Source organism: Oncorhynchus mykiss, chromosome 13, assembly GCF_013265735.2.
Source record: "Oncorhynchus mykiss isolate Arlee chromosome 13, USDA_OmykA_1.1, whole genome shotgun sequence".
Lineage (NCBI taxonomy): Eukaryota > Metazoa > Chordata > Actinopteri > Salmoniformes > Salmonidae > Oncorhynchus > Oncorhynchus mykiss.
Genome location: NC_048577.1, coordinates 44,699,230 through 44,717,536, shown reverse-complemented (window position 1 = coordinate 44,717,536; position 18,307 = coordinate 44,699,230). Strand labels below are relative to the sequence as shown.

Here is an 18,307-nt window from a genome sequence, read left to right as displayed (position 1 = left end):
GTCTTACGAATCGAGATGAGTTGTCGTTCTTGACAGTCTTTCCGTTTCCAAAGGCCTCCAGGATGGGGTTAGCTTGCAGCAGCTGCTTCTCCAGCTCACCCTAGAGGACAAACACAGAACCGCTCTATCAACCAATGACTTTATCCCATTGGATTCTTTAAACCACCACCTCCTTATAAGGACACATCTAGATTAGTGCAAATTCTATAGTGACACTAACAGGACATGCCATTTGTCCTTTCTCAGCAGTGGGCTCAAACTGTGAATACCTTTGGTGATTCCAATGGATGATTCGTAGTCATGCACTGTGAGAACTACAGTCATCTGCTTTAAATTTACTTTAGTTTCACTTAATTATGAGGATTTCAGTTGCTTAAACATTTGATGTGTTTGGATGTTACCTTTTCACACCCATCATTTAATCATAAGTCATACGATTATTCACACAACTGCATTACCTTACTTATGGAGAAAATAAAAAACTGCATGCAGACCATTGAAAATCACAACACACGGGAACATACACAAGTCCACAATACCCCACACACAGCGCAGTGTTAGTGCCCACACCTTGAGACCCAATGGACAACCCTGTGGCCCTCATCAGTAACCCTTCACCCAGAGTAACCCCCAGACCCCATGCAGAGAACTGACTGTCAAGATTCACTACACCGACATGAAGTATACACAACCCCTACAGCCAGAAATCTGTACATAGTTCACACTGAGCTCTACTTCAGACTGTTGTACAGGTGGATCCATGCACATGACTCCATCTAAAATGCCATTAGTAATACTACAGTGAACTTCAATTTTAAAAGGATCTAATGCATGGACAGGAAAGCCTACTGATAACCTTCAAGAGTCTGTTACAGCTGAGGCGGTGTCAACATGTGAGGAGCTTGGCACATATTGGGTGGAAATCACTTCAATCCACCCAATAAAAATACAGACTTGCACTAATATTCTTACATAGCATAGCAGTTAAGAGGTTGCTGGTTCGCATCCCCGAGCCGACTAGGTGTAACATTTGTCAGTGTCCCCTTGAGCAAGGCACTAACACTAATTGCTCCTGTAACTCTTCCTGGATAAGAGTGTCTGCTAAAATGACTCAAAATGTTAAAAATGAAGCTGCTATAGTAGTGGCTTTGTCAATGTTATCAATCTGAGGAGCTCACTGAACCTTTTACCCTGAATCTTCAAGGACAATGTTAGTGTAAAACCAATCCCTAACTAATCCTATACATTACACCACTATCAGGCTTTAAACGGTAGTAAGGAGCAGGGAATAATGGATCTGTTGACTGGTATGAAGCATCCCCAGTGAACGAACACACACTTATACAACTAGTCCACTGGCGTCACAATGCACACAGCAACTCAGTGAGTTTGTCCAGAGATCTTTAAAATGGTGTGGACAAAGAGTGAGAAATGGAGAGGGAGCTGAGAGAACGTTGACCAGATCTCTGAACAGACACACTGGAACACACACACAGCAAGCAGACATGATGGAGTCTCACACACAGGTGAACACATCAATCACACTTCTGGAACCACCAGGGGGAAAACAAAGGATCAACAGCGTTACGCAAAATTCAGCCAGACTTGTCAAACTGCAGAGCTGTTTACTCATTAAACATCTTTAAACTTAGTATTTAGAAGATCAAATCAACAATACAAAAAGGGATGCGCTCTCAGTTTTGTCTGGCTGAATTCTAATGGCAATTTCCCCTTTAATAAAGAACATTCCTTCCTCTGGACTGACACTGGTCATGTGACCTACACTTCCAAGTGACCCACTAGCCCACCAAAGAGCACGCTCCAGCAGCACGGGGGAGGAGGGAGCGACAGTGCAAGAGCCAAGGAGAGGGAGGAAGGGTGTGGAGGAGGAGATCCAGAGATGTGTGATGGGAGAGGAAGGAAGGGGGGTGATGGGGGGGGGGGGGGGTAACTCACATGTGACAGGAACGAGCTGGTCTGTTGATGGGAAAAGAGAAACACACAACCTCAAAGGAATGATAGATACAGATACTGGTCTGCTTTCAGAAAAGACTGGGCCTCTCTTGAACCCTGTAGTCACAGCTGCATCCATCACAGGGATGGCCAACTACAGCACTGCAGGGTTACATTTTGTCTCATGGCTTTATAGAGTTGACCGGAGGTCACTTTGATTCAGCTCAGCCGCTGGAGGAGGAATGTCAACAAAAGGAATAATATAGTCATTCCACTGTGGTTTTGATATCACACTATGAACCAGCTACCAAGGGAGTTTAATCTACCTCCTGCAGTGCTACGGTCAGTCTTAAAGAACCAAGACTGGCCAACCCTTATTTAGAGGTCCTCTATGGCACCATAGAGCAGTGTGACTGATGTAGAAGCAGCACCTATCCAAGACCTGGAACAATATGGCGATGGCTTGACAATGATGTAATGTTAAGTACCACTGGCAACACTATTTCTCAAACGCACATACAATCACAGTACAAGTAGTTGAACATTGAGGACTCGGAAAAGCCTGGTTCCGAGCTGATAAAGGACCATAGGAAACCAGGCCCACGCAGAGTGTGAGAGCATGGTGAAGAGAAAGAAAAAAAGGAATAGGAAAGAGAGTAGAGAGAGAAATGAAGAGGAGAGGGAATTATGAGAGAGAATAGTAGAGTAGATGACTGACCTGGTCTTTCTTGGTCTTGTGGGAAGAGGCCACATGGGCCAGATACTGAATGACCTTCTTGGTGTTCTCCGTCTTCCCAGCACCAGACTCTCCTCTGTGGAAGAGAAAAGGAAGGAGGACAGAATCAAAAAAGTGACTTCCTTAAATCGGTTATCAGCATTATCACACCAAACATTGATATTTCAAGGTCATGTTGAGAGACCAAGATTTGCTGTTCATAGAGTTGTGCTCAAGACTCACGTGCAAAGAATGGACTGGTCTTCACGGTCTGTGAAAAGAGGTGGGGCCAAGATTTTTAAAAAAAGGTCCATATTACATGCATTAAGTTGGATTGAATAACATGAGGGGACAGTTGAATTCAATAGTGACAGAATAGTTTCTGCTATTACTTGCAGCCCTTCATGGGTGCTTGTGGTGCAGAGGAACTTCAGTTCCATTGTCAGAACAACTAAAGTATGTTGTTGCCAGCTGGCTTCATATAAAATGTGAATTCTACAGTGTGTATTTGCTATCTCAGGAGCACATGCACCACATTTTTGTCTCTGAAACAGGAAGCGCATTGGTCACACAGGAAATCAATACCCGGCTTCCTGCGAATGGAAAGGGTGATGCCTTTTAACCAACAAGCCACTTAACCATCCCCATACTGCACGGTAACTCCCTCCCTCTCCTCTAGAGTTAAATGACTCCCTTTACTTAAATGGGGGCCAACCATGGACTAACAAGACAAGAGGGAGTGAATGGACAGCCTGACAACACCAAACAGTACATCAAGGTAATGGGTCTGAGAAAGAGAGTACTGAGAATGTACTGCATGTAGACTACATTCCCTTACAGACTAACTAATGGCCTTTCCTTGGTTATGGAAGGCAGGAACCCTCAGAAATCAAGGCTAACGCTTCACTACTTAAATGCAGACTTTCAGATCCAAGTGTGCCTGGGAGGAGTCTGAACCGATTCTTATCTTCTAGACAAATGATCTTACTAAACATGGATGTTAAAATACTACCAATAATACTACCGTTTTACTCATTAGCCTTATCTGAATACATTTGCTAGGTTACTTACTACGATGTTGTAGTATAATAAGGACCTTGGCTTACCCTGCATCATGCTCCTGTAGGCCGTGTCAGTGATGGCATAAATATGGGGGGGCATTTCATGCCTCTTCTTGCCCTTGTACATATCCACAATCTCTTCTGAGTAGATGGGCAGATTCTTATAGGGGTTTATAACCACACAGAAGAGCCCAGAGTATGTCTGTGATACAAAGAGAAACACTTATTAATATTGGCTACTGAACATACATGCTCTCCTCTATCCATGTCCTGAACCAAGAACACTAGAGTCGGACTTGACTGGCCTTCTTACATTGGATTTTGGCTAGTCTTGAGATCGACAGAATTTTAATTGAAGTGACATCAGTGAGAGACTGCAGTAGAAATCACTCCGACCTGCCAATGTAATAGTTTAAACTGACTGTATATTTTATAATTGATGGTCTACAGTCAAGAACAAGACTGGACAGATGTATATGGGGAGATCATGGTGAACATTATTTTCTGAATCTAACCCTCTCCAAGTCTGTCGTCAACACCAGCTCCATACTTTATTTCCCAATCTCCCTCCCTGACTACAGCCAGAGGCTGGGCTTGATCAGTCATGTTTCACAATCACCAAGACCTTCTACCAAACAGTGACATCATCCGAGGTAATTTCACCCCACCCCCTCTGTCCCTTTCATTATACCTATCTAAAGCCTCCCCTCATCTTGGTATGGGCATCTGGAGCAGCTCTCCTCCCCACTTCACTTTTGTTCATCAGCCCTCCATATTTCTATTTCCTTCCCTCTCAGCTACATTCCTGTCCTCCACTCCCCATTGCCCTTGCTTCTGGTAGCTGTCTCAGTTGCCTCTCCCAAGGGGGGAGGTTTCAGAAGGGTACCCGGTTCAGTGGCGCACAACACGGCAGGACCCAAACCCCAAGAGGGCCAGGGTGTGTTGACTTGACCGGGTCAAAGCCCAATGTAGCAGGCACCAATTCACTCCGTCGTGGACAGAGGGATAAATGGCATTATGGGGGAACAATAATTAGAGCACGATTTACATTCCATCTCCATTTAAAACTCAACTCTGAACAGCTTTACCCCCCCCCAGGAGAGTATTGTTCCCTGCAGATTCCTGTTTACAGCAGTACTCCAAACACAGAAGGAGCGAGTAAGAGAGGGAAGGGAGCCAGAAAGGGAGGACTGAACATACTCGTATGTTTGGTAAACATTACAGCCTTTCATTTGGGATGGCAACCTGCACATAATGGGTCATCTGACACAATTGGCTTAATGGGGCAGGAAAGGAGGACAAACTGGTTTGGAACCAGGCCAAGTCGTGACATGAGCAGACAGTACTTTCGTAACCAGCATTAAGCAAGACCTTGGATAACAGCTAAAAATCAGCTCTCGTATGGGGGGGCAAGAGTGAGTCAGGAGTGTTCACATGAACACAGAGTAATGACTGACACATGTATTATACAATGAGGTGAGGTCCTTCAATGTGCTGTAGTATCAGAATTTCTTTTTCAGGTTCTACAGGCTGGGACTGTGTCCTTCAGTTCAGTGTGTGCCTTGTATATAATACTCACGTAAATGAGGCCAGAGTAATATCTCTCCTTGAGGTTGTGCAGCACCGAGGCCTCGTTCAGGCAGGTGAGCTCAGCCATGTCTTCCACCTTGCTGAACTTGGGCGGGTTCATCTTCTGGATGTCATCCTTGTTGACTTTCACCTTCTTGCCAGAGTCTGCCAGCTCCACCAGGCACTCTTCACCTCGCTCCTCCTTCACAGATCCTGCCTCGAAGCCCAGCCGCTCCGACGGCACCCACACCAGCTTCTTGGTGGCCCAGTCTGCCTGGGCCAGAGGGTTGTTGACCATGTTGCGGTCCACGTACAGGAACTTGTCTGCGTCCGTCGCCATGGTTGCTGTGGAAAGAGACCCAGAAGTTGGTTAGGGCTAGGAAATCGAGCATTTAGTTGTAGTACAAATTCTATTTAGTTAGACCGCAACCAACAAACAAACCTGACGTAAATGAGCAACAGTCCTGACATATACTGAGCCAAGTAAACAAAGACTTCCCTTAAACTACAAAGCTATATCTATCCCCAAAACAAGAATGTGGGGATAATTTTATTTCACCCTTGCGGCAATCTATATCCACAATACCCATGGGTTGTTCTGATCTAAAGCTAGCCACTGCCCAGAAAGTTTGTTGGGTTGTGAGTTGTCTGTCAGAGAGGTCTGGTCCCTGGCCGTTTGCCTTGATGTAATGTCTGAGGAATGTCGGGGTCACCAATGTTTCCTCTACAACATGGAGCGCTCAGGTTAGGTCAGGTCAACATAAAACACACTTATCTCAACAAGGCCCCACTATTCAGGCAACAGCTACGGATGCTAAATCAAATTAAAGGCCGCGCTCCTTCTCCAGCCAAGAAGGTCTCTAAAAAATCGTAACTTACAGTGCTGTGAAACTTAGTTGAAGTCGGAGGTTTACATACTTAGAACAGTCATTAAAATTTGTTTTTCAACCACTCCACAAATGTCTTGTTAAACAAACTATACTTTTGTCAAGCCGGTTAGGACATCTACTTTGTGCATGACAAGTAATTTTTCCAACAATTGTTAACAGACAGATTATTTCACTTATAATTCACTGTATCACAATTCCAGTGGGTCAGAAGTTTACATACACTAAGTTGACTGTGCCTTTAAACAGCTCGGAAAATTCCAGAAAATGATGTAATGGCTTTAGAAGCTTCTAATAGGCTAATTGACATCATTTGAGTCAATTGGAGGTGTACCTGTGGATGCATTTCAAGGCCTACCTTCAAATGCAGTGCCTCTCTGCTTGACATCCTGGGAAAATCCAAATAAATCAGTCAAGACCTCAGAAAAACAATTCTAGACCTCCACAAGTCTGGTTCATCCTTCGGAGCAATTTACAAACATTTACCACATTCAACTGTACAAACAATAGTACGCAAGTAACACCATGGGACCACGCAGTCGTCATCCCGCTCAGGATGGAGACGCGTTCTGTCTCCAAGAGATGAACGTACTTCGGTGTGAAAAGTTCAAATCAATCCCAGAACAGCAGCAAAGGACCTTGTGAAGATGCTGGATGAAACAAGTACAAAAGTACCTATATCCACAGTCAAACGAGTCCTATGAAACCGACAACCTTAAGGCAAGGAAGCCACTGCTCCAAAACCACCATAAAAATGCCAGACGACGGTTTGCAACTGCACACGGGGACAAATATCGTACTTTTTGGAGAAATGTCCTCTGGTCTGATGAAACAAAAATAGAACTGTTTGGCCATAATGACCATCGTTATGCTTGGAGGAAAAAGGGGACGGCTTGTAAGCCGAAGAACTACATCCCAACCGTGAAGCACGGGGGTGGTAGCATCATGTTGTGGGGGTGCTTTGCTGCAGGAGGGACTGGTGCACTTCACAAAATACATGGCATTATGAGGAAGGAAATTTATGTGGATATATTGAAGCGACATCTCAAAGCATCAGTGAGGAAGTCAAAGCCTGGTCGCAGATGGGTCTTCCAAATGGACAATGACCCCAAGCATACTTCCAAAGTTATGGCAAAATGGCCTTATGGACAAAGTCAAGTTATTGGAGTGGCCATCACAAAGCCCTGACCTCAATCCTATAGAAAATTTGTGGGCAGAACTGAAAAAGCATGTGTGAGCAAGGAGGCCAACAAACCTGACTGTTACACCAGCTATGTCAGGAGGAATGGGCCAAAATTCACCCAACTTATTGTGGGAGGCTACCCAAAACATTTGACCCAAGTTAAACAATTTAAAGGCAATGCAACCAAATACTAATCGAGTGAATGTAAACTTCTGACCCACTGGGAATGTGATGAAAGAAATAAAAGCTGAAATCGTTCTCTACTATTCTGACATTACACATTCTTAAAATAAAGTGGTGATCCTAACTGACCTAAGACAGGGAATTTTTACTAGGATTAAATGTCAGGAATTGTCAAAAACTGGGTTTGAATGTATTTGGCTAAGGTGTATGTAAACTTCTGACTTCAACTGTATATTCATGGTAATGTGCAACATGTGCTGACCATCTCATTTAAATATGTGGTTTTGGGACAGACTTCATTGATTACATACTTGGAGGAAAATCTTCAAAAACAATGCGTTTCGCAACGTTCGGTTTCTAGGGACGAGGAGCACGTCAGAGTGGGAGGCTAATAGACATACATAATGAGGCTTGAGGAACCTCCAACATTCAAAAATGTTGGAGAACATTCAAGGGACTAAAAGTTAAAATACTTTGGGGTTAAAGGCCTAAACACAATGTTCAGTCTTGAATCTTGTTTACAACGCTTGTGTAAAATAACCACAATGCCAGACGTGAGCGACATGGCTTGCAGGCCCAAACAGGACCGGTTCACAGCTCATGAACAACATCTTTAAGTCATTGAAGTCAGTTCCATGGTGTAACCCACATGGAGAGACAAGACAAGTATTACCAGAATCCAGTGGGGGTGAGGGACGGGTGTTTCATAACGTTTAGCTATACACAGAGGTAGAGAAAAGGGAAGGCCATTATCTGAACATTCCAACAACGGGAGAGTTGTGCTTTCCCACCACCGCCAGGGTCGTTAGCCTAAAACTTTCCTTTACTCCCTAGGGTAGAAATAAAATTTAACATTTTACAACAAATGGCAATGTTTTGTTTTACATACTCAACTTTGCAAGACAGCACACACTCAAAAAGGTTACAAGTTTTTTTTCCACTTTACCATACTTATGAGCTTTGTTTGTTGGCAGAGTTTCTGTTTGGATAATTTGGAAATGCAGTTTGTGAAATCTTGGGGGGGGGGGGGTTTACAGGTGGCAAGTTCTCTTACAGTGCCTGCCATCATAAAGCTATTCTTACGAAATAGCAGCATTATTGAATGTGAGGTTTACCTGATGTAGAATGGGGAAAAGTTATTTTATAGGCATGTTAACCTACACTGGGGGCAATGCAGTCTACTGCACACAAAGGCTAGGGCAAGTAGATGTTTGAGAATGTATTGAGAAAGGCTGTACTGCACTGCTGACAGAGGGTTATGAGAAATACTAAAAACGGCACATTAACCCTGATATAAGTTAGGGAACTAGGACTGTAGCACCATTCTTCTCCCTCCTCAGAGCTCTACAGCTGACTTCCATCACTACACCCTCCCCTTTCCCAACCCTTACTTCACCGTTTCCTACTTTAGAGTGAGGTACATCACAAATTAGTCCCCCCAGACTCCTCTCGGTCAGCTCCAGTCTCCCTCTCCCCACCCCCCCTCTGTTTATCCAGTCTTCCAGGGTCACATTCCTCCCATACTGACCCTTTATCAAAGACAGAGAGCAAAGGAATGCTGCACATTTCTTTCCTCTGATCACCAGTCTCCTGGTCTTTCCTTCCAGTCTCTCTGCCTCTACTCCCATCACCACATCAGTCGAGGATCGCACACGTTGAAACGGATGTGGATCTCCCATTCGTCAACCAATTTTTCAGCACGCTGTTGATGTCTGAGGACATTTTTGCGAGATTTGACATATTTTTTTATATTTTAAAAAATTGGTTGCAAAGTGCTCTAAGCAGGCAAACGCTATTGGTGTGTTCGAGCCCTTAAAAACACTCACGATACATCAATATCACCTAGCCCTGGTAATGCACCCACAGGCTGTACAGTATAACAGTTGACTGTGGCAGGGCCTAACCATCTGCAACGTTAGGCAAACATAACCAGCAACCACACCAAGGGGCAGTCTAGTCAGTTCCATGCAGTCCTAACACAGCTAATGCCTGACTGCAATAGTTAACCATTGTTTTCCTGCTTGGCAAAAACAAGCAGTAGGGAGTACAGCCTCAACACACCAACGCTCTGGGATTGATTCTTATCAGCGTCAGCTAGGCTAACGTGGGCGTGTAGCATGAAGAGAGAAGAAAAAAAACGTGTGGCCTACATGAAAACAAAGTCAAACAAGCAGCTCAAACATATACAGGCCATCTGTTGAGTGGAGGCAGGATGGGGGCCAGAGAGTTGAGCTTGTATTGTCTACCAGCAAGACATGGATAAGCCAGCAGGATAGGAATATAACAATGATATTGAACAGAAATAACAATGATAAAATGAGACTTCAAAAAGGAGAGCATGCAGCCGTTTTGGACGGCCCTGGGGAGGGAGAAGAGGCCTGTGCTGCGTCCTATACACGTCGTCTTGACACAGATTAGTCAGTGACGCATCTCCTCCATCCATCTCCTGAGAGCAGCACAGGGCTACATTTATAACCACATCTATTCTTTTCATAGTCATTCTATGGAAGGTGCTCTACATTGAAAAGTGAAGGCAAACCTGAAGTGTGATGGTCAGCCGTTGTCAATGATGTACAGGCTAGGCAATGTCTATGGCATTAAGAGAACACTGGGTAGACCGACGTATTTTATTATGACTCAGAGTCCACAGCCTTCTGTCTGGCCACCAACGTCCACAGCCTTCTGTCTGGCCACCAACGTCCACAGCCTTCTGTCTGGCCACCAACGTCCACAGCCTTCTGTCTGGCCACCAACGTCCACAGCCTTCTGTCTGGCCACCAAAGTCCACAGCCTTCTGTCTGGCCACCAAAGTCCACAGCCTTCTGTCTGGCCACCAAAGTCCACAGCCTTCTGTCTGGCCACCAAAGTCCACAGCCTTCTGTCTGGCCACGTCCTCACTCAACCTGGGACGCCACTAAGCCTGAAGCCAAGTACTGCGCAGTTGCAAGGCCCCCCCATGTCTTGTCACGTTAAACTCTGTTCAGCTGTACAAACAGACTGATCTATTGAAGGTTGGCTACATTGAGATTAGCCGTTCTGGTAGTTACTCATGCAGAGTTACAGATTAATGAAGGCGACACGTGGAATACAAGGAAACCAATCCCTCCAACAGTCCCTAAATGTGACCGAACCCATCTGACAATCAATGACTAGCTAACATGTCATTCAAGGCTAAGAAAAAGACTCCGACATCTTGGAAGGGTGGTGCTTAGTCAGAGAAGTGGCCTACGATAGGAGCGGAACCACGGGCTGAATAACAAGGGGGGGGGGTTTAGAACCAACTTCAGAGACAAGAATGAAGGCACAAAGGGAGGAAGTAAGGAGTGTCCTTGTCAACTCCTGGCCCTCTCGTTAAAAAGGCACACTAAGGGCTGCTTGCTCAGAGCCATCCTTCCCTCCCTCCTTTCTCCACTCAATTCATTCCAGCTCAGTGCCTTCCCCTGCTCCTCCTCACACAGAGCTATGCTGAGTAGCTGGAAAAACCAAGGTCTTGATCCTCCATCTCACCAGTCAGAGACCAAAGGCTACATTTAAAACCTGACCATGTACAATAAGCCTTGTATCCCACCAGCCACATTATAAAGCTGTTAAACAGCTGTGGCCAACTGGCCATGGTATAGGTCTCCATTGACTGGAATATTAATGGAGCCATAAATACATCCTCCTCATATCACATCCTACCCTGTCCGTCCCTACTCTAGTCATCAGATGGTCTCTTGTTGGGTCCAGTCTAGCATGCATGTTAAGCTTCAACGGCCTTTCGCTCCATCTCCTGCCCCCTGGCCTTACCTCTTCTAGTCCTCACCACTGTCTGATGCCCTGAGGGAGAGAGTGTGACTGCCAGACGAGGCCAGAGGGCAGGAGAGGTGGAGTGTGTCTAAGTTCATTATGGACTCAGACACCGTCTCCCTGCCTAAAAGAGGGGAGGGAGGGGGAGCCGAGGAGAGAGAGAGGGGAAGAGGAAATGACAAAGCGGGAAAACTATTTTGCCATTTGTGGAACTTTGTTGTGTGAATTCTTGCAGAGTGCGCCAGGAGACACCGTTGAAACGAGAAGTTCTCAGCCCTCTGCAGACTGCAGTAAATTAAGTCCTGGAAACGAACCACACTCCATGACAAACCCTTATCCACTATTTTTCCACATTCCTCACTAGAGATGCACATAAAAAACAAACTCTAAGCAACCGGTTAGTCTTGCAGCACCATTTCCTTTAGAATTATTATATTAACTGTACTGGTTGACAGCCAGTAGGTGTCAGTCTGACACATACGCCTACACACGTATAATGATTTGGGGTCAAAGGGCTTATGAAACGGCTCATATTTCTGTTGTCATTCTGACAGCCATATTGAACAAGCGAAAGCGCATTGATATTAGATAATGTTACATAAGCCTTTTAACTGTTGTGAAAGAATGCTGGAGGGAGTCATACATACCTGCTTCCTCAGTCATTTAAATAAACATGTCTTTCTAAACCCTACTCAGGACATAAAACATCTTTCACCTGACCGTGAACACTGAAGATGTCTTCATCTCATTTTTACCCTCACTTAGACTAAACCATCCCCTCCCTTTTGGTCTGCTAACTCCTATATCTCCTTACCTCTGACTAGAAGTCTTATCTACAATATAAGAGCACTCCCTTTGAATCACTATGTAGTCTAGGCTACATGAAGACAACAAATGGCGTCTAGCGTTTATGGAGGCTATTCACCAGTCAAACAAAAAGCACTCACGGCCAGTTGAACATGTGCTGTATTGAAACTAGTTGGGCATATGGAACCTGACCTGCATTTGTGTTGACAGAGGAATAAAATATGGAGTGGCAGTCAGAGGGACGTCCCCGTGCAGAGAGCGTTTCAAAGTTCAGTGTGAAACTGTGTTCGAGTGCTCAAGTTGACTGTTGGGCAATAGCCAGTCTGACACATACATGTATACACGCCTACAAAACCAAACACATCAGGTGCGCAGATCACACCCAACATGGAACAAAGTCTCTTTTCTGACATGCAAGGTAGCTTTTCACCACCCACATGGTGTAAAAGACCTCTACCTAACTAGTAATCTGCTTCTCTCCATTAGTTACATTGAATAAAAATATAACCGCAATAAAGTGTTAGTCATATGTTTCATGAGCTGAAATAAACATTTGCAGAAGTGTTCCATACGCACAAAAAGCTTCTCAAATTTGGCTACATCCCTCTTAGTGAGCATTTCTTCTTTGGCAAGACAATTCATCTGACAGGTGTGGCATATCAAGAAGCTAGTTAAACGGCATGATCATTACACAGGTGCAGCTTGTGTCGGGGACAGTAAAAATACACTAATGTTTAATTGTCAGACGACACAATGCCACAGATGTGTCAAGTTGAGGGAGTGTGCAATTGGCATGCTGACTCGAGGAATGTCCACCCGAAATGTTGCCAGAGAATTAAACGTTCATTTCTCTTCCATAAGCCGCCTCCAACGTCGTTTTAGAGAATTTTTGCAGTATGTCCAACTGACATCCCAACTGCAGACCATGTATGGCATGGTGTAGGTGAGCGGTTTGCTGATGTCAACAGAGCACCCCATGGTGGTGGTGGGGTTATGGTATGGGCAGGCATAAGCTACGAACAATGAACACAATAGATTTTATCAATGGCAATTTGAATGCACAGACACACCGTGAAAAGATCCTGAGGCCCCTTGTTGTGCCATTCATCTGCCGCTGTCATCTAATGTTTCAGCATGATAATGCACGGTCCCATGTCGCAAGGATCTGTACACAATTCCTGGAAGCAGTTCTTCCATGGCCTGCATACTTATACATGTCACCCATTGAGCATGTTTGGGATGCTCTGGATTGATGTATATGACAGCATGTTCCAGTTCTACCAATATCCAGCAACTTCACACAGCCATTGAAGAGGAGCGGGACGACATTCCACAATCAACAGCCTGATCAATCCTATGTGAAGGAGATGTGTCACGCTGCACGAGGCAAATTGTGGTCACACCAGATACTAACTGGTTCTCTGATCCATGCCCCTACCTTTTTTTGAAGGCATCTGTGACCAACCAATGCATATCAGTCTTCCCAGTCATATGAAATCCATAGATTAGGGCCCAATTCATTTATTTCAGTTGACTGATTTCCTTACATGAACTGTAACTCAAAATGTTGGAAATTGTTCCATTGTTGCTTTATTTTTGTTCACTATAAATTAATAAAGGACAACTATCCCCCCACCCAGCATAGGCCTGGCATGCATCATAAACCAAGCAGCAATCAGTGTTTCCACGGTTAAGTCCAGAGAAGTGAGAACAAGCCTTGTTTGTTTGGAACCCCAGACATAGATTAGTCATTTCCTGCTATTGTTGCAGTCAGTGGAACCCTACAGGTGTGTGCTGTGAGAGGGAGGATGGGAAGGGGGCCCCAAATAGGAGGTATGAGAAATTGACAGAATGGAGTAGGAGGAAGGAAAGAAACAAGTAAGCAAACAGTAGAATAGACCTAGTAGTGGGATTTGCACTAGGCCTTTTTAGCTGATACATTGGGTGTCCCTGCCAAGTCGACCAATCCGATTGACCCAATTCAAATCATATTGTTCAAGCCAGACTGAACAATAGAATGAATTTATTACATATAAATAGATAGCGAGAGTAATGGCAGTAAAATAAATGTTTAAAAGAATTTGACTGGCAAGCCAGCTGCAGTAAAATATGACTCAAGCCTGAATCAGAGAGCACAGATGTATGCACGCACGTAATATCCTGTGTTTGATGTCTGTAATACTAAGAATCCATGATATCCAACCTGTTATTTAAAATAGTGATTGCAAAGAAATGTACTTGAATTTTATTTTAAAAATCCAGTATTTTTCCTTCATAGCTTGTTTGTTTGTTTATAGGACACTTCCATGATGTATTTCTCATGCTCTCACTTGTATCTCAGCAGCATACATATGGTGAGCAATATGTTTGGAACGGCAAATTCCAAGAAAAAAAAATACGTATATTTTTTTAATATCAGTACCAAATCGTAATACATATACAATTGTGAGAAACGCAATGCATATCGTATCGACACCCAATTATCATGGAAATATTGTGAGGTCCCTGGCAATTCCCAACCCTAGTTAAAGATGGAATCCGTATTAGGGGAAACAGCTCCACTGTCCTCCACAGCACCGTCGTTATCGTTTTATGGATGTAACAGAGGTGAGGTGCGTCGAGCAGTGTAGTTAAAAAAAGGTTGCAGTACATATTCTGTTGTTGTATCACACAATGACGTCTGATGAAGAAACTTGTTTACAGTAACTTTGTTGTAATATCCCAATCTGACATGACAGTTTCACCATTAAGGATTCCAGCTTTAAGAAGAGAATGTGACCCATGTTTATATGCTGATCAGTGGCTATGAGCAGGTCTGTATACATTACTCAAATGATTTTGACTCTCATGTGGATGATTGATCTTTGTGTTCTACTTGCCCCTTTGACTGGTGATGTAGTGTACATTATATGACATGGCTCATAAATAGCAATGAAGCATAAACTGTAGTCCTGTCTAGATAATGACCTTTCATCTGGTCTGCTGTAGCTAGCTGGTATATAGGGCCTAAAATGAATATAAAATTAGGATTGTTTACTTGGGGAAATGACCTAATTTTGATGGCATGTTCAAAAATGTAGTGCTCTTTATTTTTTGCTTCCATTGTCTGGATTATCATCAAGCATTTGCCCATGTTACTGTCTCTCATCCCTGCAAGGGCAACTATAGTCCTGTAAATCTACAGTTAGTTTAGAGGACCTCACCTGACAGAAACCAGGTCAGAAACGTCTTGGGACTAACTGATAGCATCAACTCAAGAATCACAGCTACCACTGAACCCTGGATAACTGTGGGACACTTTTGTGCCACGGTGCCCTTGACCCAAATTGAAACAAAAGCAAGTTGGTTCCTAACAGTAATCTACCTTAGCCAGGATGTCTGCATTCTAGTTGTCCTTCAACACATTAACAGGCATTTGAATGTGTCCTGTATGATTTTAAGCAGATTTTTAGGCTAGACTACATACTGACCAAATGTGGTCGACCCACTGGTCATGAACTGGATACAGTCTAGTAGGGACATCATTGAAACAGTCAGTAAAATGTAAGATCACGACAAGTTAGACTAATCAGTTTATATCTAAAAGGTCATTATAACTAATAATAATGGTGAATGCCTTTCCAATGAGTAATGTTGAAATCCAGAGGATTCGTTTCAGATGCTGCCAGGGGTTTGATTCACAGTTCAGTGCAGTGAAAGCACAAACAGGAAATTATGTTATTCTGACAGGAACCAACACCCTGCTTTAGTGAAATAGAAAGACACCAGAGAGACCAAGGATGTATGCAAGAAAGTCATGAACTTGACTTTGCATACTGTTACCTTCAAAAGACAGAAACTCTGTTCTAAGACATAGGCCTGTGATTCCCTTGAAATAACAAGTTTGAATTAATGGGCATGATATTAAAATGTGGCTATATCTGTAGGGCAGACATTCACTCAGTGCAGTGGGAACAGACTTTCGCACAGGCCTAGACTGAGCCATGTTCCTATATCAGGAGAATTGCCCAAGCTCACTGGAGAACCATGCGTAATTTGAGAGTCCCAGATTGCCTGACGACTCACACTGAATTCTTCCTCTGCTCTATATTTCGCTACAATTCAGCTTGAGACTGCCAAAGTTGAAGTTGTTTGTGGTGAGGTCAAAATTAAGGTCACCAGTGATTGGATCATCTCAAACCAATCAGACTATCAAAGCCAATGAATGTTACAAAATGCTGCTTTACCGACTTGTGTTCGTTCTGGTTCTGGTCCAAATCAGAATGGTTAGAATGGGTTTGTGTTCTAACAACCTAACTGGCAGGCGTAAAAGAAACTCCTGAAACTAGATCCCCTACATACTGGTCTTGACGAGAAGATAAAAGACAACTTGGGGTGAGGTTCTCTTCTGTAATGTTCAACCAATCCGATAAATGTGGAGGAGTTAAGATGGAGTCACATTGTTAACATCCAAAAGTGGAAGTGGCATCAGACGCTTTCCATTTGCCCTGAAATCCAGAACATCCCCTTGTTAGGGACTCTGATTTCTAGAATGCTAGCCTCTGCGTTGGGGAGGTACTCCATTCCAGACTCATTGTGGAGAAGAAACTAATATCAGTGGGCGTGGCATAGCGTTTGGCCGGAGCAACGAGTTTGGGTAGCCAGGCAAAGTCCCTGAGGTCGAAATAATCAGAATCAAAGTACTGCATCAATCTATAATTTCACAAAACAAAAACACTGACCAAACCCAAATTACTGACAAAGAATTTAGACTGGTGTCATTGCATATATAATGTCTGGTCGTGTAACAAGGTTCACTAGGCCTACCGAGTAAAGTGAATATAGTCTAATTTAGTTCAATTACTTAAGCCAAGAAAGATAATTTATCATAACTCAGAAAATGTAAAGTAATACTGTACACGACTGGATACATTGTCATTTCACGCATAATGATTTCATTGGAGTGTAGGCTGAAATACATTAAACAAATTCAATGACGTAGACCTAAAGCGTCAATCGAACAGGAAGCGTGGACGTACACAGCGAATCAATTATAGAGTGACGTAATGGTGCGCAACAACACTCCCGGGGTACGTTAGCCTACAAACTTGTTTGCTTGCAAAGCGGCTGATCACACAGCGAAACCTAAACTATACAACATGTTAATCCGCGATGAAATAGACACGTCAAAATGGTTGTAAACAGGACCGTGCTTATAGTTGATGCGTTCCATTATTTGGAGTTACTTTTCATTCCCTCCCTTTCTACATCTCATTCATGCGAATCACTTCCTGTAGTTAGCAAGTTAGCTTACGTTACTTGCAACATTTTCTCGCCATTGCTTCTTTAGTCGCTGATACCATCTTTCTTTGACACCGTGCCTGTTAAAATTAAACTACTTTCCACCTGAAATTGAATCAACTATGTAAGCAAAAGTTAATACAGTTGGATGTTGAAAAGTGAACAATTCATACATCTGGGTTATGAGTTCCCACCCAGTGAGGTGATGAAGTTGCAGTTCCCGTCCTTCCTGGTTAGGTACACTTGTTCACCGCTAGACACAAGCATGTGAAGAGCCAAGGCTGAAGGAAATGAGAATGTAGCTAGAATAGATATCTAGCTAGCGGGATTATTACCTGCTGTTGAGATGCAGAGTCTTTTGGGGTTGGCTAGCTACAACCGGTGGCTGAGTCTGTCTCCGTGTCGCCGCGAAACAAACTCCTTTTCAGTCGACAGCAGCCTCGCAAATAACTCGGATCAAACTATAGTGTTCTCTTCTTCCCTCTCCCTCACTCTTTTTTTCTCTTTCCTCCTCTCTTCCACTAGCTAGTTAAATTCGCTCTTTGCGTTGTCAGTCGGGGTGCGGTCCAGAGGGGGAGGGGCCTATATGTTATGTCTCCGCCCTCCCAGCTTCTCCCAGCCAATGTTATAATAATCCTTACCGTCTGGGCCAATAATGCTATTGAAGGGGCGTTTCCAAGTGGAGAAACTAGTGCCACTGGGCAAAATAAAATCTTGAACATGAAATAGTTGAGGGGAGGAGAAGGGGGGCACAGATAAGGTGGTGTTTAATGAAGGAGGTATGTGCACTGTAAGGATTTTTCTGACCATATAAGTACCAGTCCATTCAGGATGGGCTACATCATAAAGGTTATCCCCGTGTGTCATTAGACTGGGGCTA

The 18,307-nt window shown here is 43.8% G+C and overlaps 1 protein-coding gene across 2 annotated transcripts in view; it reads right to left on the bottom strand.

Moving 5' to 3' along the window:
* Positions 1–18,002, bottom strand: part of LOC110486511 (myosin-9) — a 31,831-nt gene extending 13,829 nt beyond the window's left edge. The window contains exons 1-7 of one of the 2 annotated variants that reach the window (XM_021558159.2): positions 17,763–18,002; positions 5,309–5,643; positions 3,775–3,931; positions 2,912–2,939; positions 2,672–2,765; positions 1,957–1,977; positions 8–100 (exon numbers count right to left, since the gene is read on the bottom strand). In XM_021558159.2, coding sequence (XP_021413834.1) covers positions 8–100; positions 1,957–1,977; positions 2,672–2,765; positions 2,912–2,939; positions 3,775–3,931; positions 5,309–5,638 — 723 coding nt within the window. In that variant the 5' untranslated portion in view covers positions 5,639–5,643; positions 17,763–18,002. The remainder of the gene's footprint in view (positions 1–7; positions 101–1,956; positions 1,978–2,671; positions 2,766–2,911; positions 2,940–3,774; positions 3,932–5,308; positions 5,644–17,762) is intronic. The other variant, XM_036941229.1, reaches the window with a different exon arrangement.
* Between the last annotated feature and the right edge of the window lie 305 nt (positions 18,003–18,307).